This window comes from Physella acuta, unplaced genomic scaffold (genome assembly GCF_028476545.2).
Source record: "Physella acuta isolate Inbredline_101_S28 unplaced genomic scaffold, ASM2847654v3 ptg000738l, whole genome shotgun sequence".
Taxonomy (NCBI): domain Eukaryota; kingdom Metazoa; phylum Mollusca; class Gastropoda; family Physidae; genus Physella; species Physella acuta.
The window spans coordinates 920059-938046 of NW_026732256.1; the positions used below are offsets into that span (position 1 = coordinate 920059).

The 17988-nt window shown below is 34.8% G+C and overlaps 1 protein-coding gene across 4 annotated transcripts; it reads right to left on the reverse strand.

Annotated features, from left to right (window-relative positions):
- Nucleotides 1-3690: 3690 nt before the first annotated feature.
- Nucleotides 3691-17711, reverse strand: LOC131950131 (uncharacterized). Of its 4 annotated transcripts, XM_059312174.1 has the most exons (3): nt 15658-15690; nt 6423-6718; nt 3691-6307 (listed from the first exon to the last, which is right to left on the reverse strand). In XM_059312174.1, the coding sequence occupies exons 2-3, from the start codon at nt 6712-6714 to the stop codon at nt 6246-6248; spliced, it is 354 nt and encodes a 117-aa protein (XP_059168157.1). In that variant the 5' UTR covers nt 6715-6718; nt 15658-15690; the 3' UTR covers nt 3691-6245. The 4 variants fall into 4 exon arrangements, with proteins under 4 accessions (XP_059168157.1, XP_059168153.1, XP_059168156.1 ...); XM_059312170.1 differs by lacking the exon at nt 15658-15690 and adding an exon at nt 17608-17711 and having other exon boundaries at nt 3691-6718; XM_059312173.1 differs by having other exon boundaries at nt 3691-6718; nt 15658-15679.
- Between the last annotated feature and the right edge of the window lie 277 nt (nt 17712-17988).

Here is a 17988-nt window from a genome sequence, read left to right on the forward strand (position 1 = left end):
TAATTGTCTTGGTATGCCATATTTGATGAACCAATGTTCTATTAAGACCTTTGCCACTGTTTTGGCCGTCTGATCTCGTGTGGGCACCGCAACAGTCCATTTGGTGAATACATCAGTCATTACCAACACATGTTCCGTCCCATCCGATGATTGCTCCAACGACGTAAAGTCCATAGCCACAATCTCTAGTGGTTTTGTCGCCAGTAAGTGTCCTGGTGGCTGTCTTATTTTAACAACTGGCATTTTCGCATGCTGACACCTCACACAAGCCTCACAATGGCGTTTGACCTCCATCTCCATATTGGGCCAGTAACACCGCCGTCGTAATATTTTGTGCGTCCTGTCCTGACCCTGGTGTCCTGCCCTGTCATGTGCCAACCTTAGCACTTCTTCTCGTAACTGTCCAGGCACCACCACCTGGTGTATTGTCCCGTCTATTTGGTCATGAATTCTCCGCATGAGAACACCATCTTTATGCTGAGACGGTCCCACTGACTCAGTAGTTTCTTTGTTTCCCGACCAAACTGTTCTCTTTCCCTTTTTCCTGGGAATTTTTGTTCCTGGACGTATTTCAACAGCGGCTGTAAGCCACTATCCGTTCTCTGGGCATCTCTTATCTCTTTATTATTAAGGCAATTAAAATCACTGATGTCCATATGTCGGGGCTCTGTGGATGTGTGCTCCACCACAGTCTGCCCGTTTTGCTTCACTTGCACCCCGTGAGGGATATCTGTTGACGCTCTGTTGACCTCACATATTCCTGTCAGCGTTTCTTCCTCATCACCCGGTCTCTCGTAAGGATTCCTTGATAAAGCGTCCGCATTGCCATTGGACCGCCCCGGGCGATATTTTATTTCTAGGTCAAAGAGTGCCAATTCTGCTGCCCATCGCTGTTCGATGGATCCCAACTGTGCTGTCTGTAGGTGACTCAGGGGGTTATTGTCAGTGTATACCACACATTTAGCACCTAATAGATAGTCCCTGAATTTTTCAGTCACAGCCCATTTTAATGTCAAAAGTTCTAGTTTCATGGCGCTGTAATTTGTCATGTTCTTCTCTGATTCCTTCAGAGCTCGACTGGCATACGCAATAACCCTGAAACCTTGCTCCTGTTGTTGTGATAGCACAGCTCCCAGACCTTTAGAGCTGGCGTCAATTTCTAGCCGAAATGGTTTGTCAAAGTCTGCGTATCCTAATATCGGCGCCTCTGTCAAAGCCTTTTTCAGTAGCTTAAACGAGTTCAGGCATTCCTCAGTCCATAATTCACCTATCAGTTGTGTTTTACCTTTCTTTTTCTCCTTACTGTGTTTCTTTGTCATTTTGTTTACCAAGTCATGCAACGGTGCGGCAATTTTTGCAAAACCAGGTACAAATTTTCTATTTTCTTCTTCAGATAACAGACACTCTAAAGATGAACATTTCTCCTGTGCTTTTAATTTGCATGAACTTTCCCTATCCAGTTTCATGGTTAACCTTGAGATCCCATTATTAAGTCTACCAATTTCTTCCTTATCATCATTTTTCTTAGCCAACAAATTGTTCACTTGAAACTTTTTAACATCCAAGTTCATTTCACAGTTCATTTTTTCAATATCTGATAATTTCTCTTCGAGTCTTGTTTGAGACTCTTTCATTGTTTGTCCCATTTTGTTTCTTAAGCCATAACCTCGCCGCTCTGTAGCCTTGACCTGCCTTACAGAGGGCGATCGTTTCACCGGACAGTACCGTGCCATATGTCCGGGTTGTGAGCAGGACAGGCAGATTGGTCGACCGTCAGCTGTCCACCGGAGTGATGGACCAGCAGGTCGCGGCTGTCCAACCTGTCTATGTTTTGTCCCGTTTTTGCCCTGATTCTCTGCTGTTGACCTGCTTTCTAACCTCTCCAATCGTTGGTCAACCTTATCCAGGTGGGCCAACAGTTGAGCCATCATGGTTTCCATCGTGCCGGTCCCTGTGGGTGGGGATTGTTTCTGTTCCGGCACAGAGACTTTGTCTACCGAACAGTTCGATTGGTCCTCATCCTCGGACCTGCGGATCGCTGAGTTCCTGACCTGAAGGAAGGTCAACTGTGGGTCTTTGTAGACCTCTTCTTTCAACTCTCTCCTTAAGATCGGGGTTGCTAGCCCCTCGATGAAATGGTCCCTCAGTAGGCGCACATCAATGTCAGGTGTTTTGCCCTTTACCAAATCAAAGGCCCTGTTCATTCGGTGTGAATACTCCATCACACTATCCGCCATTCTCTGCTTTAAGCCTACGAACCCCGATAGCAGTTGCGATCCCGACCGTCTCTCCCCAAAGGTCTCCATAATTAGATCCAGCACCTTATCTGGATCTGATTGGATGGTTTTATCGTGGCATTTGACCTCTGCCCTAACCGTCTCTCCTATACTGCCCATCAGCAGTCTTAATCTTTCCTCTGGTGACATGTATCTCGAGGCCCAGGCCGCTTTGACCTCTTCACTGAACCTGTTGGTTAAAGTTGGATCACCGTCCCCGTAAAATTTGTTAATGTGGGACTCTCTGGGTAGGACCACAATATGGGTCTGCTTCTCGTCCAGAGTAGACATTCTAATTTTTATTGCTTGAGTAAAAAAAAAAAGACCTTTCCTACCGTGTATGTATGAATAATTTTCCTCGTTCCTCCTATATATCCCTTCGTATTCGTAATCGTATTCGTACTCATATTCATACTCGTATTCGTACTCTAATCGTTGCATCAGAATATTAATTGCGCAGCTTCTGTCATACAATCCGATTAATAAACCATCTGCACTGTTACGTCAGACTGTAATACGTTGTTAACCATAGTATGGTAACTACCCTAGTTACATATATATATATAATATGATATATATATATATAATAATTAGAAGTTTGGCTGTTTATCTCTAAAAGCTATCTTTAAAAAAAACTATAACCATTAACCATCACTACTAACTTTTTGGTTGTCAAAAAACATAAGGGTAATTAATTAACACAATTACAAATTATGGTGCTTAAACTTGTTACTTAATTGAGCCATTGAGGTAGAAAGGGCTGAATCTACACATCTTCATTGGGCAGCTCTCTTCATGAGCCCAGCAGCTGTTGCTTCTTCTTTCACAGTCCTTTTCTACAGGTTTGTTTGGGCCAGCCTACTTTTCTTTTCCTCTGGGGGTTGCAGTCCAATGCTTGCCTTGTTTATACTTGTTACTGTGTTCTTAATACAATTTAAAACCAGCTATCTAATGGTAGATAGGTATAAAAGTGCAATGTTAGCCTATTATGCCTGAAATTTTTGTCTTAAGTATTCCACTATTTACATAAACATGCCTATTTTTATGTACAATACATTTTATATTTATTTGATTATATTTACTCTAGAAATAAATTATTGTAATACTGTTTTTAAAGTTTTCTTTGCCAGCAGATTCTATTATATTTGAAAGTGTCAGTTTCATTTACTTAAACTGTCAATTTTAAGTGCATAAAAATAATACAATAATTTGAGCTTATCTGTACTCTAAAATTATGGGGTATAAGAAAGTTAGTCATTTATTAAAGTAGCAGGTATTTTATATTAAAAAATACCATATTTATTTACAGAAAAAATGTATTATATGCTAGTTGAATGTTTTATAATTACTACTTCTATATGCTATTTTGTACTACCCATAATGTAATACATACTTACACGATGTACACTTTTACTGTGGCATATTGTATAAAATTTCTATCTTTGTTTTTAAATTTTATTCACTGCTTTTAAGTTCTTGCTAGTCGTTCATTATAGAGGGGGACACATCAAGTGTTCAGTTTATTAAAAAAAATACAACCCAAGTGGCTTTAGATGTTTTGTTCAACAAGCAGTGTCAAAATTAAGGCAGGTCTATAAATAATGTTTACATTGTTAAATGATGCATATTTATTACAAATCAAGCGTACTGATTTAAAATAAATTAAAAATGTATTTTAATTACAATGATTATTTTTTTTTTACCCATAACCCTATCTAGTCACATGTGGATGTCTATTATCTGATAATTAATTACAGTGATCTTCCATCATTTAAATTTTACTTTCAACATTTAACCCTGAAATACCTTTAACTCTATAAAAATGAGGTGATGGATTTTAAAAGAATAATCTTTAAATAACATGACAAATAACTTTATTTATCGATTCGTTATTGTTAAACAAAAAATTTACATTTTTGTTTACTTATATTCATATAATTTTATTCCTAAAAAATGTAAAAATACTAAAACATTCATTACTTATTATATGAATATCAACAATAGAGAAATTTAACTGTTAGGTTTGAAAAAAACATTATACAAAAATATGAAATATTTTATTAACAAAACACATTTATTGACCTTTTTAACAACAAACTCCAAAAGCAAGGTTTCTGCTCATTTTTGTTATATTCCATGGTTAACATGTCATCAATTATGTTTACATACAATGTTTTTATATTACTGACAACCTTTTAAGAACTTTATATTTACCTTAATTTAAAGCAATAAATTACATTTTAAAATCAAAACCTTTTAGGTCATCTGTAACTTAAGATTGTGATGGGTTTAGAACATCTCTGTACATTTTTTACATGTTACGCTGTTCAACAAAATAAGACACAAACTTGATGACAATATGATAACACATTACATTAGAAAAATAATATTTATAAAAGGAAACCATTTTGGAAATTGAAAACAATCTACAAACAGTTTAAAAAGTGCAGCTGCAATAGCATATTAAATTGCAGTACATTCATTTCCCACTTCACTATTATAGAACATAGATCCCAATGATATTAAAAGAAGTTATTTTATCAGAAAATGACCTTTGATTGGATCTACTTTAGGTTTCTATTATTATATTACTTTGCTTTGTATTGATGTATAATAATTAAATGAGTGTCTATTTAATTTTTGTCATATTTACCCTTTTTAATAGTGAAAATGTACACCCTTCTGTGAAAAGTTGCCAATTAGTTGTATAGACCTTGAGAATTCATTTTGATATTTTTGTTTGTGTATATTTTGACAGGACTAAATTGGTTTACTTTTTTAAAATAGTTATGTGGCAATATTTATCTCTTCATTATGAATTTTTAACCTATTTTGTAAAAATATTGTATGATGGGCATTTTTGTGCCTGTGTAATCTCCTAATTTTTCTAGGTACAATAAAGACAAATTAACCAAGAGCATGTTCTTATATTTATCTTTAAGTAATATCTGTTATTGTAATATTTTGTATTGTTTATCAAGGCCAAAATTTGTTATTAATGTTTAAATTTTTTGTAATTCTATGCTATTTATGGGCTGAAAATATAAATGACCAATAATATTTGCTTTGTGCACGTTAATTTATTTTTTTTTATCGGATGCCACAAAAAGTTTGACATAGCTACTACATACTTTGGAGAAAACACAAATTCCTGGACATCTATGCTGTTAATAATTTCAGTAAAAAATGAAAATTGGTTCTTTAAAATGGCACTTTTTGAAGATGCATGAGAATATGTATATGTTGGTTTGTTATTTGTTAAGATATTTTGACAAAATTGGTACCATAGATCTTGGAATAAAAAAAAGCTCTAGTGAAATGCATAATTAATTTGGACTACCTAAAACACCTTTCCTAATATTTATAGAAAGAAGTAATGTGAAATCATGTCATAGAGAGTAATAGTAACAGTACTAAGATTTATCAGGTACCATAAACATCTTGGGTTTGTTTTATCTCAATTATCTAAAGGTATATTTTGCTATATAAAAACAAAAGTCTCAACAGAAATATTTATAATGACAATTTCCAATTGCAGTTTACAATGTTTTTTGAAATATTAATTAAATAGTCATAAATAGAAATTAATAGACTAAATGACTTTATAATAAAGTTAAAGAACACATTTACTTCTTTACATTCATTATTTTTTAAAATTAAAATTTACTACAAATATTAAAAAATAAAATAATGGCAATTCCCTTTTGTTGAACAAAATAGGGAATTTTTTTTTTTAAATGTAGGTATGTAATAAGAAATTTGGCTAATAATGTATACAATGCTGAAAATTAATTAATACAAATTTTTGTTGTTTTAATAGTATTTATTTGTAGAAGCATCTTTTTTTCTTTTTTCTACGAATAGCATTCAAGTGGGATTCGTAAGTTTTGTTTTGCATAGGCTCTATCCCCATCACTTCACAGAAAACTTCCATCTCGTCATGCCCTTGACCTATGTACTCAAAAGCCGTCACCAGCCGTCGATTAACATCATAGTGATTGCTGTCTTTAAGAGTTTTGGATGTTGCGGTGCTGGAGAGTATCAAATTACATTTACTGCAAGTAACCTGCAACATCAACACAGCACCTGCTCTCCTCTCACATGACAATGCAAGCTTTTCACAGCATGCGTTACATTTTAACTCACTGACAATCTTGTCTAAGCTGCTGAGGTCAATCAGTGCATATGATGACACTGCCTCATCTGCAGGCACATCAACATCAGGCGTTTCCTGTGTTGAAGAGGCAGCAAGGTTTTGCTTCCCCTCAGGTGAAGATTCTCTTATAACTGGAACCACTGGTAATGCAGCGTTCTGGCAGTCAGTTCCTGGATTTTCAGTTGATGGAAATTCTGGTCCATCATGCTGTTTCTGGAGTTTCTTTGTAAGCTTGGCAGCTCTTGCTCTGGCTAAATGGGCTTTTGCTTTTGAAGGTGGCATTTCACTGAAAAAAAATAGTAACACTATCACTTACTTAGCATACAAACAACATTTGAAAGCTACGATGAATGAGCTAATTTTAATAGGCCTATAAAAATCAAAACAGCTGTAAATGGTTTCAAAGAATGTGACACATTATGAATGCGATAGGCTACTAAAATCGTTCACTATTTTGAGCAAAGGGTCGGATTACATAACCTGACATTTGATAGATATGTAACAATAGTGATCCATTTTAATACCACCATTAGCTTCAGCATATTATGTTAATGTCAGATTATACATTAAAATTGTTTTAAATTTCAAAGAAATCACTTCTTATCACATGGATTATTAGAAGTTTTAAAAAAAATTGAAGGAGGGTATTACATAATCTATGAGATTAGCCGGTTGTATAATTAAAGGACACCTTTTAAAATAGCATCATTGGATTCAGCATACAAGTCTATAAAATATCTTAAAATTACATCAATTGATAAAGTCTTCTTGCTTTGATACTACTTTTAGTGAAAAACTTAAAATTTTGGTCCATACACCCAGTATTTTTCCTCTTTCAGGGTCTATCCCAGTTGTCTGAAAAAAAACTGCTATTTTTTAATGACTAAAAAATTCATAACTTTTTTTATTTATGGTCAGCTTTTAAAAAATTCAAACTGATCTATAATCAGATTGACAGCCTCTATCTAAATTTTTAGCTATAATATTGCTGAACTAAAATTAAATTTTTGCATTGGCTTAGCAACTAAATTGAATAACGCGTGTCCTCCTGCGTGCTGACAGAGTGCAATTTTGTGCCCTGGTCTCCCTCTTATTATAATGAACGACTTAATAAAAACCCTATGTGTCAACTGGCTCACCGGCAATCTGGTGACCCAGGGCTCCACTGTGAGCACTATGGAACCTACATTAAATGTAGTAAATTGGTTTTAAAGAACACCCTACACTAGGGATACAGTAGGACACTACATTCAATGACTAAATTAAACTAGAGGACTCACCCAGCATTGTTGCTGTGGGGTAATTGGTGGCTACAGAGAACACCAGTCAATGCCAGACACCTGGCTTGTTATGTTCTACTTTACAATTATAGAGGGTGGTTAGTTTACACTAGCGGCATCTGGACTAGCCCGTGCCCCAACAACTAGGATGCAATATAACGCCATGCTGACTACACTTAAATAACACAATTCTAGAAAAAAAATGTTACACATCTGAGAATACATGATTGGCAATGTGTTGATGAAACCCTTTTAAAATGTTTGTTCACTCTGGTGTGCAGGACTAGGTTGTATGATGGATACCCTAGTAAATAATAATAAGTGTCAACATGTGACCAATTTTAAAAAAAAATATTGTCTATCACCCGAAGAATGTTTACCCCCCCCCCCCCCAATGGAAATGGAATTTATATAGAAAATATATACTTTTAACAGTGTCCGCCACCCGAAAATTGTAGTCCACAACCCCAAAAATTTCAAGTCTACATATTTTTTTTGCCCGATTAAAATAAGTCCCTTATACTCCGTATATGACTAATATGATAAAGTACTGAGGTGTAAGACGATGAAAACTATCAAAATTCCATGTGATATTTGTGCACAATTACATTAGTTCCTCTATACTTTACGTATGAGAAAGTAAAAAGGCCTAAATACAGATTTTTATAATGGAGTGTCAAATTTCAAATGCATATTTCTAAGTATTTCACTAGATCTATTTCATTCAAGTATTTCTGCTTTCTCTAAAATTACTAAAATTGTCTAGATTCTAAAATAAATTCTGGGTCTGCATGAGCACTAGAATTTAAATTGACTCAAATAGTCTTTATCGCAGTAAATTGACTAAATTACTAAAATTAGTGGTAAAAGTAAATAAAGTAGTTATAGGCGGTAATCTATCGTTTTAAGTACATAAAATCGGCCGAAGCAAGTAATGTAAAAAGAATATTTCTTATTACTTATTAGTTTTATTAGGCCTAAATATTAATAATTATTTAACATTTTAAGGAAGATTTAAGTTTTGAAAGTTACTAAAAATGTTTTAAAGTTTCATTCATGTACCTTATTTAAATAATTGGATTAGAACTTTTTAGTAATAAATAAAGACTAGTGATGATTTCATCAGATGCAACAAAGCTCGTTTACTTCAGCAGCCTTCTTGTTTAATTAAGTTTATTTTTGGTAAACTTACAGATTTAGCGGAAGATTAAAAAAAGCCAGTCTATTTTACAAAAGACTGCTGTTTAGGCCTATATAGCAAATATTGAATATTGTTCACAAACACTGCTGTTTAAAGTTAACTTCTAGCTTATATTGATATATTTAGCCATTGATTTGGGTTTATTATTTAATTATCAATAGGCTAATATTTGATACTAATATATCGTAATATAGTTATATACTTCTATCGAAGCCTAAACAATTAAGCAATTTTATCTCACATTACTAGCCTCGGCCGGTTTTAAATTTACGAACCAAAAATGATAGATTACTGTATAGGCTACTGGGCGGTAATCTATCGTTTTAGCCATAGGTAAGTAAAATCGGCAGAGGCTAGTAAAATATTGATAAATTTACTATTCAGTAGTATTAGCCATTTATTTGGTTTATTATTGAATTATTCAGTTATCTAAAATATTTAACACAAATATATCACAATTATGTAATCTATCGTTTTAGGTGCGTAAAATCGGCCGAGGCTAGTAATGTGAAAAAAGGGTGACTCATCAAATTTTTGTAATTATTTCACATTTTTAGAAAGATTTATGTGCTAAAAGTTACAGAAATGTTTCAACCCTTCATTCATGAACCTGTTTTAAAGCAATTGTATTAAAACTTCTCACTATTCTCAGTAGGCCTAATAAATAAAGATTAGTGATGTTTTCAACGTCTCCACTTATCGGCAAAAGATAGCTCTGCGCATGACCTTTGGCTAGGGTAAGGATTAGGGATAGGGTTAGAATTAGGGTTGGTGTTAGGGTTCTGCGTTTGTAAACACACGCATGTGCAGTACCATCAAAAACATCTCCGCGATGGCAAGTCGTAGATTCTCTCCATTGCGCATGCAAATCTTTTTCCGGCTAGCATCGGCCAAATTTTAAATTACCTAAAATTACTACTGATTTACTACTGATTAGGCTAAAACAATTCGGTAATCTATCGTTTTAGATAGGTAAAATCGCCGCGGCTAGTATTGTACGAAAATGTTACCTCATTGTCAAGGCTTTAATAGAAGTATATTGTATATTGTGATATATTTATATTTGTGTCAAATAGTATAGATAAATGAATAATAAACCTAAATCAGTGGCTAAATATATCAATATAGGTAAGAAATTAACTTTAAACAGCAGTGTTTGCGAGCATGATTTACTATACAAAAATCTGCCATCTGTAAGTTAGAGTGGCTCCCCCTGAATCTTGCGCTATAAGTTTACAATAAAAAAAACAAAAAAAAAACAAGATGGCTGTTATAATAAATGAGCATGGTTGCATCTGTTGGAAACATCGCTAGTCTTCATTTATTACTGAAAAGTTTTAATCAATTGTTTAAAAACAGGTACATAAATGAAACAAGTAGGTAGGGGCCTAAACATTTTTGTATTTTTCAAAACATAAATCCTCCTAAAAATGCGAAATAATTATTAAAATTTAAGGAGTCGCCTGTTTTTCACATTACTAATCGCGGGCGATTTTACGTACCTAAAACGATAGATTACCAACAATTCAATAGATCTAGGCCCAGAGTTTCTTCCAGGCATCTCTTCGGGGGGGCTTTGCCCCCCCAAAAATTTTTACCGCCCCCCCGAACGAAATGAAATTTATATAATTTATATAGAAAATATATACTTTTAACAGTGTCCGCCCCCCCGAAGAAAGTTTACCGCCCCCCACGAAGATTTCAAGTGCCCCCCCCGGAGAAAAAAGTCTGGAAGAAACACTGTCTAGGCCTAATCTAGTTCTATTAAAATATAAAATAAGCCTTAACACAATGAGGCAACTTTTTCACACATTCCCTGAGCTAGAGAGTAGCGATGTCGGCATCGCCGCCACCTTGCTTTAAGAACGGCAACCGGGGAATTTCGCTATTGTAAAATTTCGTCGATTATCTTCCTTATTGAAATACATAGTGAGAAAATATAGGGATTTTAAAGTAATCGATTCAATTTCGTAGTCGGGCCAACTTTTCACCAATTTAATGAAATAATGTGTGATTTTAAACTGCTAACTGCATTACTTTTCTCTCTTCCTTCTCCAAGTTATAATATTGCGAAACGTGGTCTAATTTTGTGCGTGTTTCAACGACAACTTTTGATAGAAAGGTGAGTTTATCAAGCTATCTCTTTGTATTCTCAAAAATTACATTATGTATATTATAAGTTAATAATGATTTCATCTAATTTGAGGCACGTTTTCTAGTGGTATTTTGACCGAAAAAAGGGTGTTTGATTCACCACAATAACGCCATTTTATAATAAAAAAATATGGCGAGACCGGAAAACCTATAGGGGCGTGGGGGCCGGCGTCGCCTTTATAAATGTTCACTTGTTCCTTAATCGTAGAGTTTATTGCAAATGAATGATTGCCTTTTAAAAATAAAAGATGTATAAATATGTCAAAGGCTGTTGAAGAAAGCCAGTGGGGTTTTTTTTGCACATCAAGCTAATAACCAATAATAAATTACCACTCAAGAAAAGAAATTATTTTAAGCATATATTTCCTTATCCCTTACTTTATTATGCTACACACTTGCCTGTATTAAAACAATAAATTCTACTTTTACAGTAGTATTAATGTTGATTTCTTTTCCTCTAGATATATGATCAAGAGTATGGATGAGGAAATGAATACTTCAGCAGGTGGTAAATCTACAGGCTCTGGGAGCCCTGATAAGCATTCTGCCAAAGATTTACCAATTCTGATTAATCAGTATTCTGACTTTCGGACAGCAGCTGGCATAAAGCAAGGCCATATAATTCATGTATGGTATGAAAATAAAAAACAAATTAAAAAGGCAGTGCAAGTTTTGGAAGAAATAATACCAGCGTCAAGTAACAGTCATCAACTTTATAATAAAATCAACAGATTATGTGTTAAATTTAGATCTCTTAAGCCACAAGCACAATGGGATAAAATTATAAATTTTATGGAAATGCCATTTCAAGAGCCTGTACCTAAAGAAAAGGGGATTGTCTCTAAGTTAGCACCTGAATTAATAACAACACTAATCCCCCCAAAACAAGCCTCACCTTTAAAACTTAAACAAGACTGTGTAGGTTGTGCATACAAAAGAAAGTCTACAGAACAGTTATTGAAATCAAATAAAAAATTGAAAACTAGTTTAAAATTCTATCAAAATGAACTTCAATCAAATAAAGTTTTTCAAATTAAAGATCTAAATAAAAAAATTAAACGACTCACTGACAGACTCCTCAAACAAGAGAAAAAGAATAGGCAGTTGGAAGCAGAGAAAGTAGAGATTAAAAAAAAACTTAACTGCAATCCGTTTGCAGATTCCATCCAATACAAAATGAAACTGAATCAACTTGCCAGTTTAAAGAAAAAATTATCAAGAAGAGAAAGAAAAATTGAAGCACTAGAAAATGTGGTCAAGATCAAAAACAAAACCATCAAAAATTTAAAATCAATGGTCAATGATTTAGAATTAATGTATGATAATGCCATCAACATGCAAGAACCCCAAGAAGAGGGACAAACTATTGTAACCAAAGAAGGAAAGCATTATGGTACTTCTATGAGAATTTGTATGTACCAATCTTTGTTGAAAAATGTTTCTGTGTTAGCTGCTGGACAGCTATTACAGTTTTTCCTGGAGCAGGAAGCTGGAAAGAAACTTGACTGCGTGCCTCGCAAATCTACAGTGGCTCAAATGGCTTATGAAATAGGCATTTTAGCTGATCTGCAGGTTGGCGAGGCACTTGCATCCCTTGATGGTGCTACACTGTCATGGGATGCAACCACCATTGATGGTAGTCATGTAAATGAAATCCATATTTCTGCTGCAGGTAAAACTCTTGCTGTTGATGTAAAACCTTTACCTGGTGGTAAAGCTGTAGATTACATAGAACATATTAGTGTTAAGTTAAAAGATATTGTAAACATATATTGTAAATACATAAATCATCCAAATTTAGAGCAGCTGTACAAAACTCTTATGTCCACCATTAAATCCACTGTGACAGATAGGGCAGCTGTGAATCATAGTGTTGTAAACCAGCTGAATACTTTGTTACAGACACACCTGCTGGAATTGAATTGCAATGTTCATCCGCTAGATAGTTTTGCTGCTGGTGCCAGAAGGGCATTGGAAAATGATACTGAGATAGGCAACAAGACATTGCACTGTATTTTGAGTATTTCCAAGCTCAGATACAAGCAATCCAGTGGAGACCCTAGCGGGTTCAAGACCTATTTTAGAGAAAAAAATATTCCAGTGGGAGTTTTCCTTCGGTACGTCGGTAACCGGTTGCACATTTTATTCCATTCAGCTGGAATTATAATTTTATATCTAAAAGAGCTGAAGAAATTTGTTGAGGCACCAACCTTAAAAAAAGCATTAAGGAAGAGCTGGATGACCCTAGGGTTGTTGCTCAATTAATTGCACTCGGGTTAATCGGGAAAACAGTCACAGGGCCATGGGTGACTAAATTCTATGCAAATTCAATGAATTTAGACATGGTCCCTGTGATACAAAGCTCTAAAAATGTTTTGGACAGGTTTGCTGCTGAGCCAGAAGAGTTGTTATGTCCCACTATGAATGTTTTTAATGAACCCATTGATGCAGCTTCAGACATGGTGCTGACAGCAATCATCAACAATATTGAATCCCACAGGGATAAAGTAAAGCAAACTTTGAAGCAAATATTACATGAAATTGTTAAGGTCTTTGACCGCCAGTTTGTTCGATATACCAGTGGCGACCTTTCTAGCCCTACAGTTGAGCAGTTGACACAAGCTTCAACTGCTCCTTCACACAACATGGCAGCTGAGAGAATATTAGGAATGACTGACTATTTATGGCGTCGTGCCCCTAATGCGACAGCTGGTTTTGTAGACGGAAAGGTGAGAGGACGGACAAATGATACTGTAGGATGGCTTCTGCAACAGGACAAAATGACCCAACATAGATTAGTTTATTTTGCAATGAAAGAGGGGTACAGAGCAAGGGAACTTGCAGCACAAAGGAAGAAGATGATGGAAGCAGTGATGATGCGTCGAATGCTAGAAGCTGGTCAGAAACATGAACAATCCAACCGTAAGGCTCTAGAAAAAGAGGTTGCTATGGCTTTGAGTGCTAAAGATCTGAATGCTAGTGTGTTTTCATCTGCGTCATCTGAAGTTATGGGCCTCATTGCAATGTATATTACTTCAGAAAATCCTATGTCTGAACTGACTGAAACCTATACAGGACATCTACTTAAGCATTTATGGACAGAGGAAGGAGTTGATAAAATGTATTCTGGCAGAGTGGTAAATTTTAAGCAACAGAAGACTAAGACAATGAAATGTACAATTACTTACTGGGGACCTGATGAATTGGAAACTGACAGTGTTGACTATGACATGACAATGACATCTCTAGTCACTGATTTACTGACAGGTGACCTTGTGTTTAGGAGCTAGGATGACAGTTGTAGTCCATGTTGTACAAAGCTTAACTTGGTATAAGTCTCACCTGTTATTGTATTGATGTAAGCTATGTCTACCTTAAAAGTTTATTGTTTTGATGTATATATTAACTTTGCTTTTTGTTTAATTGTGTAAATTTAATTATTTATTGAGAATCATTTAATATAAAACATTTATCCTGATAAGATAATAGTCAGAGATGAGTTGTTTTTTTTACTTGCAATGTTATTAATTTGGTGTAGGCTTCCTGAAATGTTATTTAAGTTATTCTACTTGTTGTGTTGCTAATAATAATAGTTTTTAAAGACAACCATTCAGTAAATAAAACTACTGGCTTGCCAGTGTGCCTAAGATAAATTGTTCGGTTTAATTTATTAAAAAAAAATTAGTGCCTACTACCTTTTTATTCAATTAGTTCTGCTACTGTCAAGTCTATTAATAATTAAATTAATAAATGTAATTCAAACATGCTGAAGTAAGATCATGCAGAGTTTTAACATTGTACCTATAAAAACAACTGAGCAGTGCAACTTAGAAATTAGGGCCCATAATAGTCAAAATGTATCCCTTAAAGGAATGCTAATTATTCTGCTCCCAGTGAATGAATTAATGATTTCAATTAATATATGTAATTCAAGCATGCTGAAGTAAGATCCTGCAAAGTTTAAACATTGTAGTTTTAAAAACAACTGAGCAGTGCAACTTAGAAATTAGGGCCCATAATAGCCGTAATGTATCCCTTAAAGGAATGCTAATTATTCTGCTCCCAGTGAATGACTTAATGATTTCAATTAATATATGTAATTCAAGCATGCTGAAGTAAGATCCTGCAAAGTTTTAACATTGTATCTTTAAAAATAACTGAGCAGTGCTATTTCAAAGTTAGGGGACAGTGATTTTCATGACTTACAAAGAAATATAGTGGACATTCACCCATTACGTAAAAAATTCATTAAAAAAAAACTACTGAAGCTAGAAAGAAAATTTTTTCAGTGTTATTCTAGTTACATCAAGCACAATATTTTTGCAATGCTCATACATTTAATTAGCCAATTTTAATTTTTTTAATGGAATGCCTACTAGAGAGAGTTAGATCTAGATAGATCTACTACCAGATCTACTGATCTAGACATCTAGATCTTGATGAAGAGTCTAGCCTCTGTCGATTTTACGCACGCCTAAAGTGCCCTAAAGGCTAAAGATAAGTTAAAACGATGGATTACTAGATCTAGATCTAATACTTATTAGATCTAGATCTACTTACAATTAAAAAATAAATGCGCTTCACACTCACTGACTCAGTTTCACTCACAGGGCGATTGTACGATCTAGACTAGACTCTAGATAAAATGGGTGTGGGGAAATTGCGAGATGCGAAAAGCGAAATGGCGAGGCGGGAAAATGCGAGAAGGTAATGCGAGACATACCTGCGGAATTAAGGGTAAACAGCGAGACACTTTTTGCGAAAAAAGTTTTTTCCTTTTTTTTTCCATCTTTATTTATTTAAATTATTTTTTTTTGTTTTAAAATAAACAAGCATTTAGCCATACCCTTTAACACGAGTGTTGTATGTTGTTATTTTTTATCTAGATACTAAGAAGATAGATCTATATCTAGATCTATCTATTTAAAAATCCTAACATCGTTGCTGTGCTACTGTCATCGCCCGCTCTTGTTAGCGAGAGGAAAATCCCGTCTCAGTCGGCATTAATTTAAAAATCTAGCCCGCTCATGTTTATACAAACGTGAGCTGTGTCATTGTGAATTGGTATAGTCTTGTCAGCAGGAGAGATATTTTGCAACATCTATTTATGGATTTTTGTACTTGCAAAAAGTGTAAAAGTATAAACAATTCTAAAAAGTGCAATTTATTTTTTATTAAGTAATTTTAATTACAAACAAAATTTACAAACAAAATCTTCTGAAACAGTCCTCAAACACACCTCGTGACACCATCTTTCACACATAGTACACCCAACCCAGTTCATTAGACTCCCATTTATACATTTTTCTTGTGCTACTTCTTCCAATCCACATTCACAGCATTTCACATTCTCATCACAGTTGACCTCCTCGTTCATCCCACACACAACACTGACACCCATGTTCTCATCATCATCATCCGCACGCTCAACATCTGTTTTCCGTTTTTTATAATTTCCCAAAATCTTGTCTAATTTCGGTAAAAATAGAGTATTTTAATCAATTCCTATTACAATGTATTAAAACAGTTTTCTAAAACGCGAAAAAACGTCTAAAATTCTTTTTCTAACATTGCTTTTTTATAGTGTGACTTCACATCTACCCCCCCCCCCTCCTCTCCCTCATCACACATCGTCATAAAATTACAGCCCCCCCCCCCCTACGAGTGTGACGTCATTTATGGAAGACCCCAAATAACACCACCACCAAAACCAAAAAATTCAGATAAGTTCAACTTGGTTTTAAAAATATTTGAAGTAGGCCCATAGCTTACTATATAGCACGAGCAACTGATAATATCGGTGACGTCACTTTATTTTGTTGTATCCAAATGATGTAGGCATTTCCTTGTGCTTAGATTTATATGGTAAAATAAGCTAGAAAAAATCGTAGGCGGCAGCTATAACACAAAATTTCTATGCAACAATAGAAAATATGTTTGCGGCGGCAGCGGATCCAGGCACGGCGATCTTCAAAGACGGTAAATCAGGCGGCCTCGGCGTTCCACACAAAAGACAGAAGTTGATCTATCGTCGGCGGTATTTCCGTCGGTTTCGAACAAGGTGGTATTCTAAGTCGACACAAAAGATGGGGGGAGTTGACAAATCATCAGTATGCCTAGCGACGGAAAAATCGGAAGTTTTAACAATGTAAACGAAACGTCTTTGAAGTCTTGACCAAATACCACTGAAAATCGGGTGCGGTAAATTTTTCGCAGAAATCTTTGCATTTCAACACCACCCAGCGTAAGTATCGGCTTGTGGTAAAATGCGAGACAAAAAAGTCACGTGACCGACCGTTTTCGCGCCCTTCTCGCATTTTCCCGCCTCGCCATTTCGCTTTTCGCGTCTCGCAATTTCCCCACACCCAGATAAAATAGATAGATCTAGATCTAGATCTAGATCTAGATTTAGATCTAGATCTAATTCTAGAATTTTAAATTCACTGATGAGACTGATAAGCTCAGAATCTGATAAAGCTACAGGAAAAAAACTCACAAATCTGATTAAGATTTATAATTATGACTCAACAATGAACAAACCATTTTAACACGTGCTAAAGCATTCATTCAGATTTTTTAAAAATTTAGGCCGTCTTTAAAAACAACTTTTACATTCAACTGCTGCTTTTTTTTTTTTTTTAAATCTGTTTTATCAAATTCTACAGTAGGCCTACTAGGCCTATTTGAAAATAAATAAGTTTTAAACTGCGTGCTTTTAGGCTACAACCAAACATTATACAAATAAATAAGCTTTGTATTTTGTATGGCTAAGGACAAGGCTAGTCGGCGAACGGAAAAAGTCACAAAAAAAAAAAAAAACCACAGAAAAAAGGCAGTTTTTGCTAGGAGAAAAAGTCACAAAAAAAAGTCACAAATGAAAATTTTAATCGGAAAAAAATTCACAGAAATAAAGTCACAAAA

Excerpts from the sequence above, each read along its gene's own strand:
- LOC131950131 (XM_059312170.1), bottom strand. The coding sequence starts at position 6,714 with ATGCCACCTTCAAAAGCAAAAGCCCATTTAGCCAGAGCAAGAGCTGCC.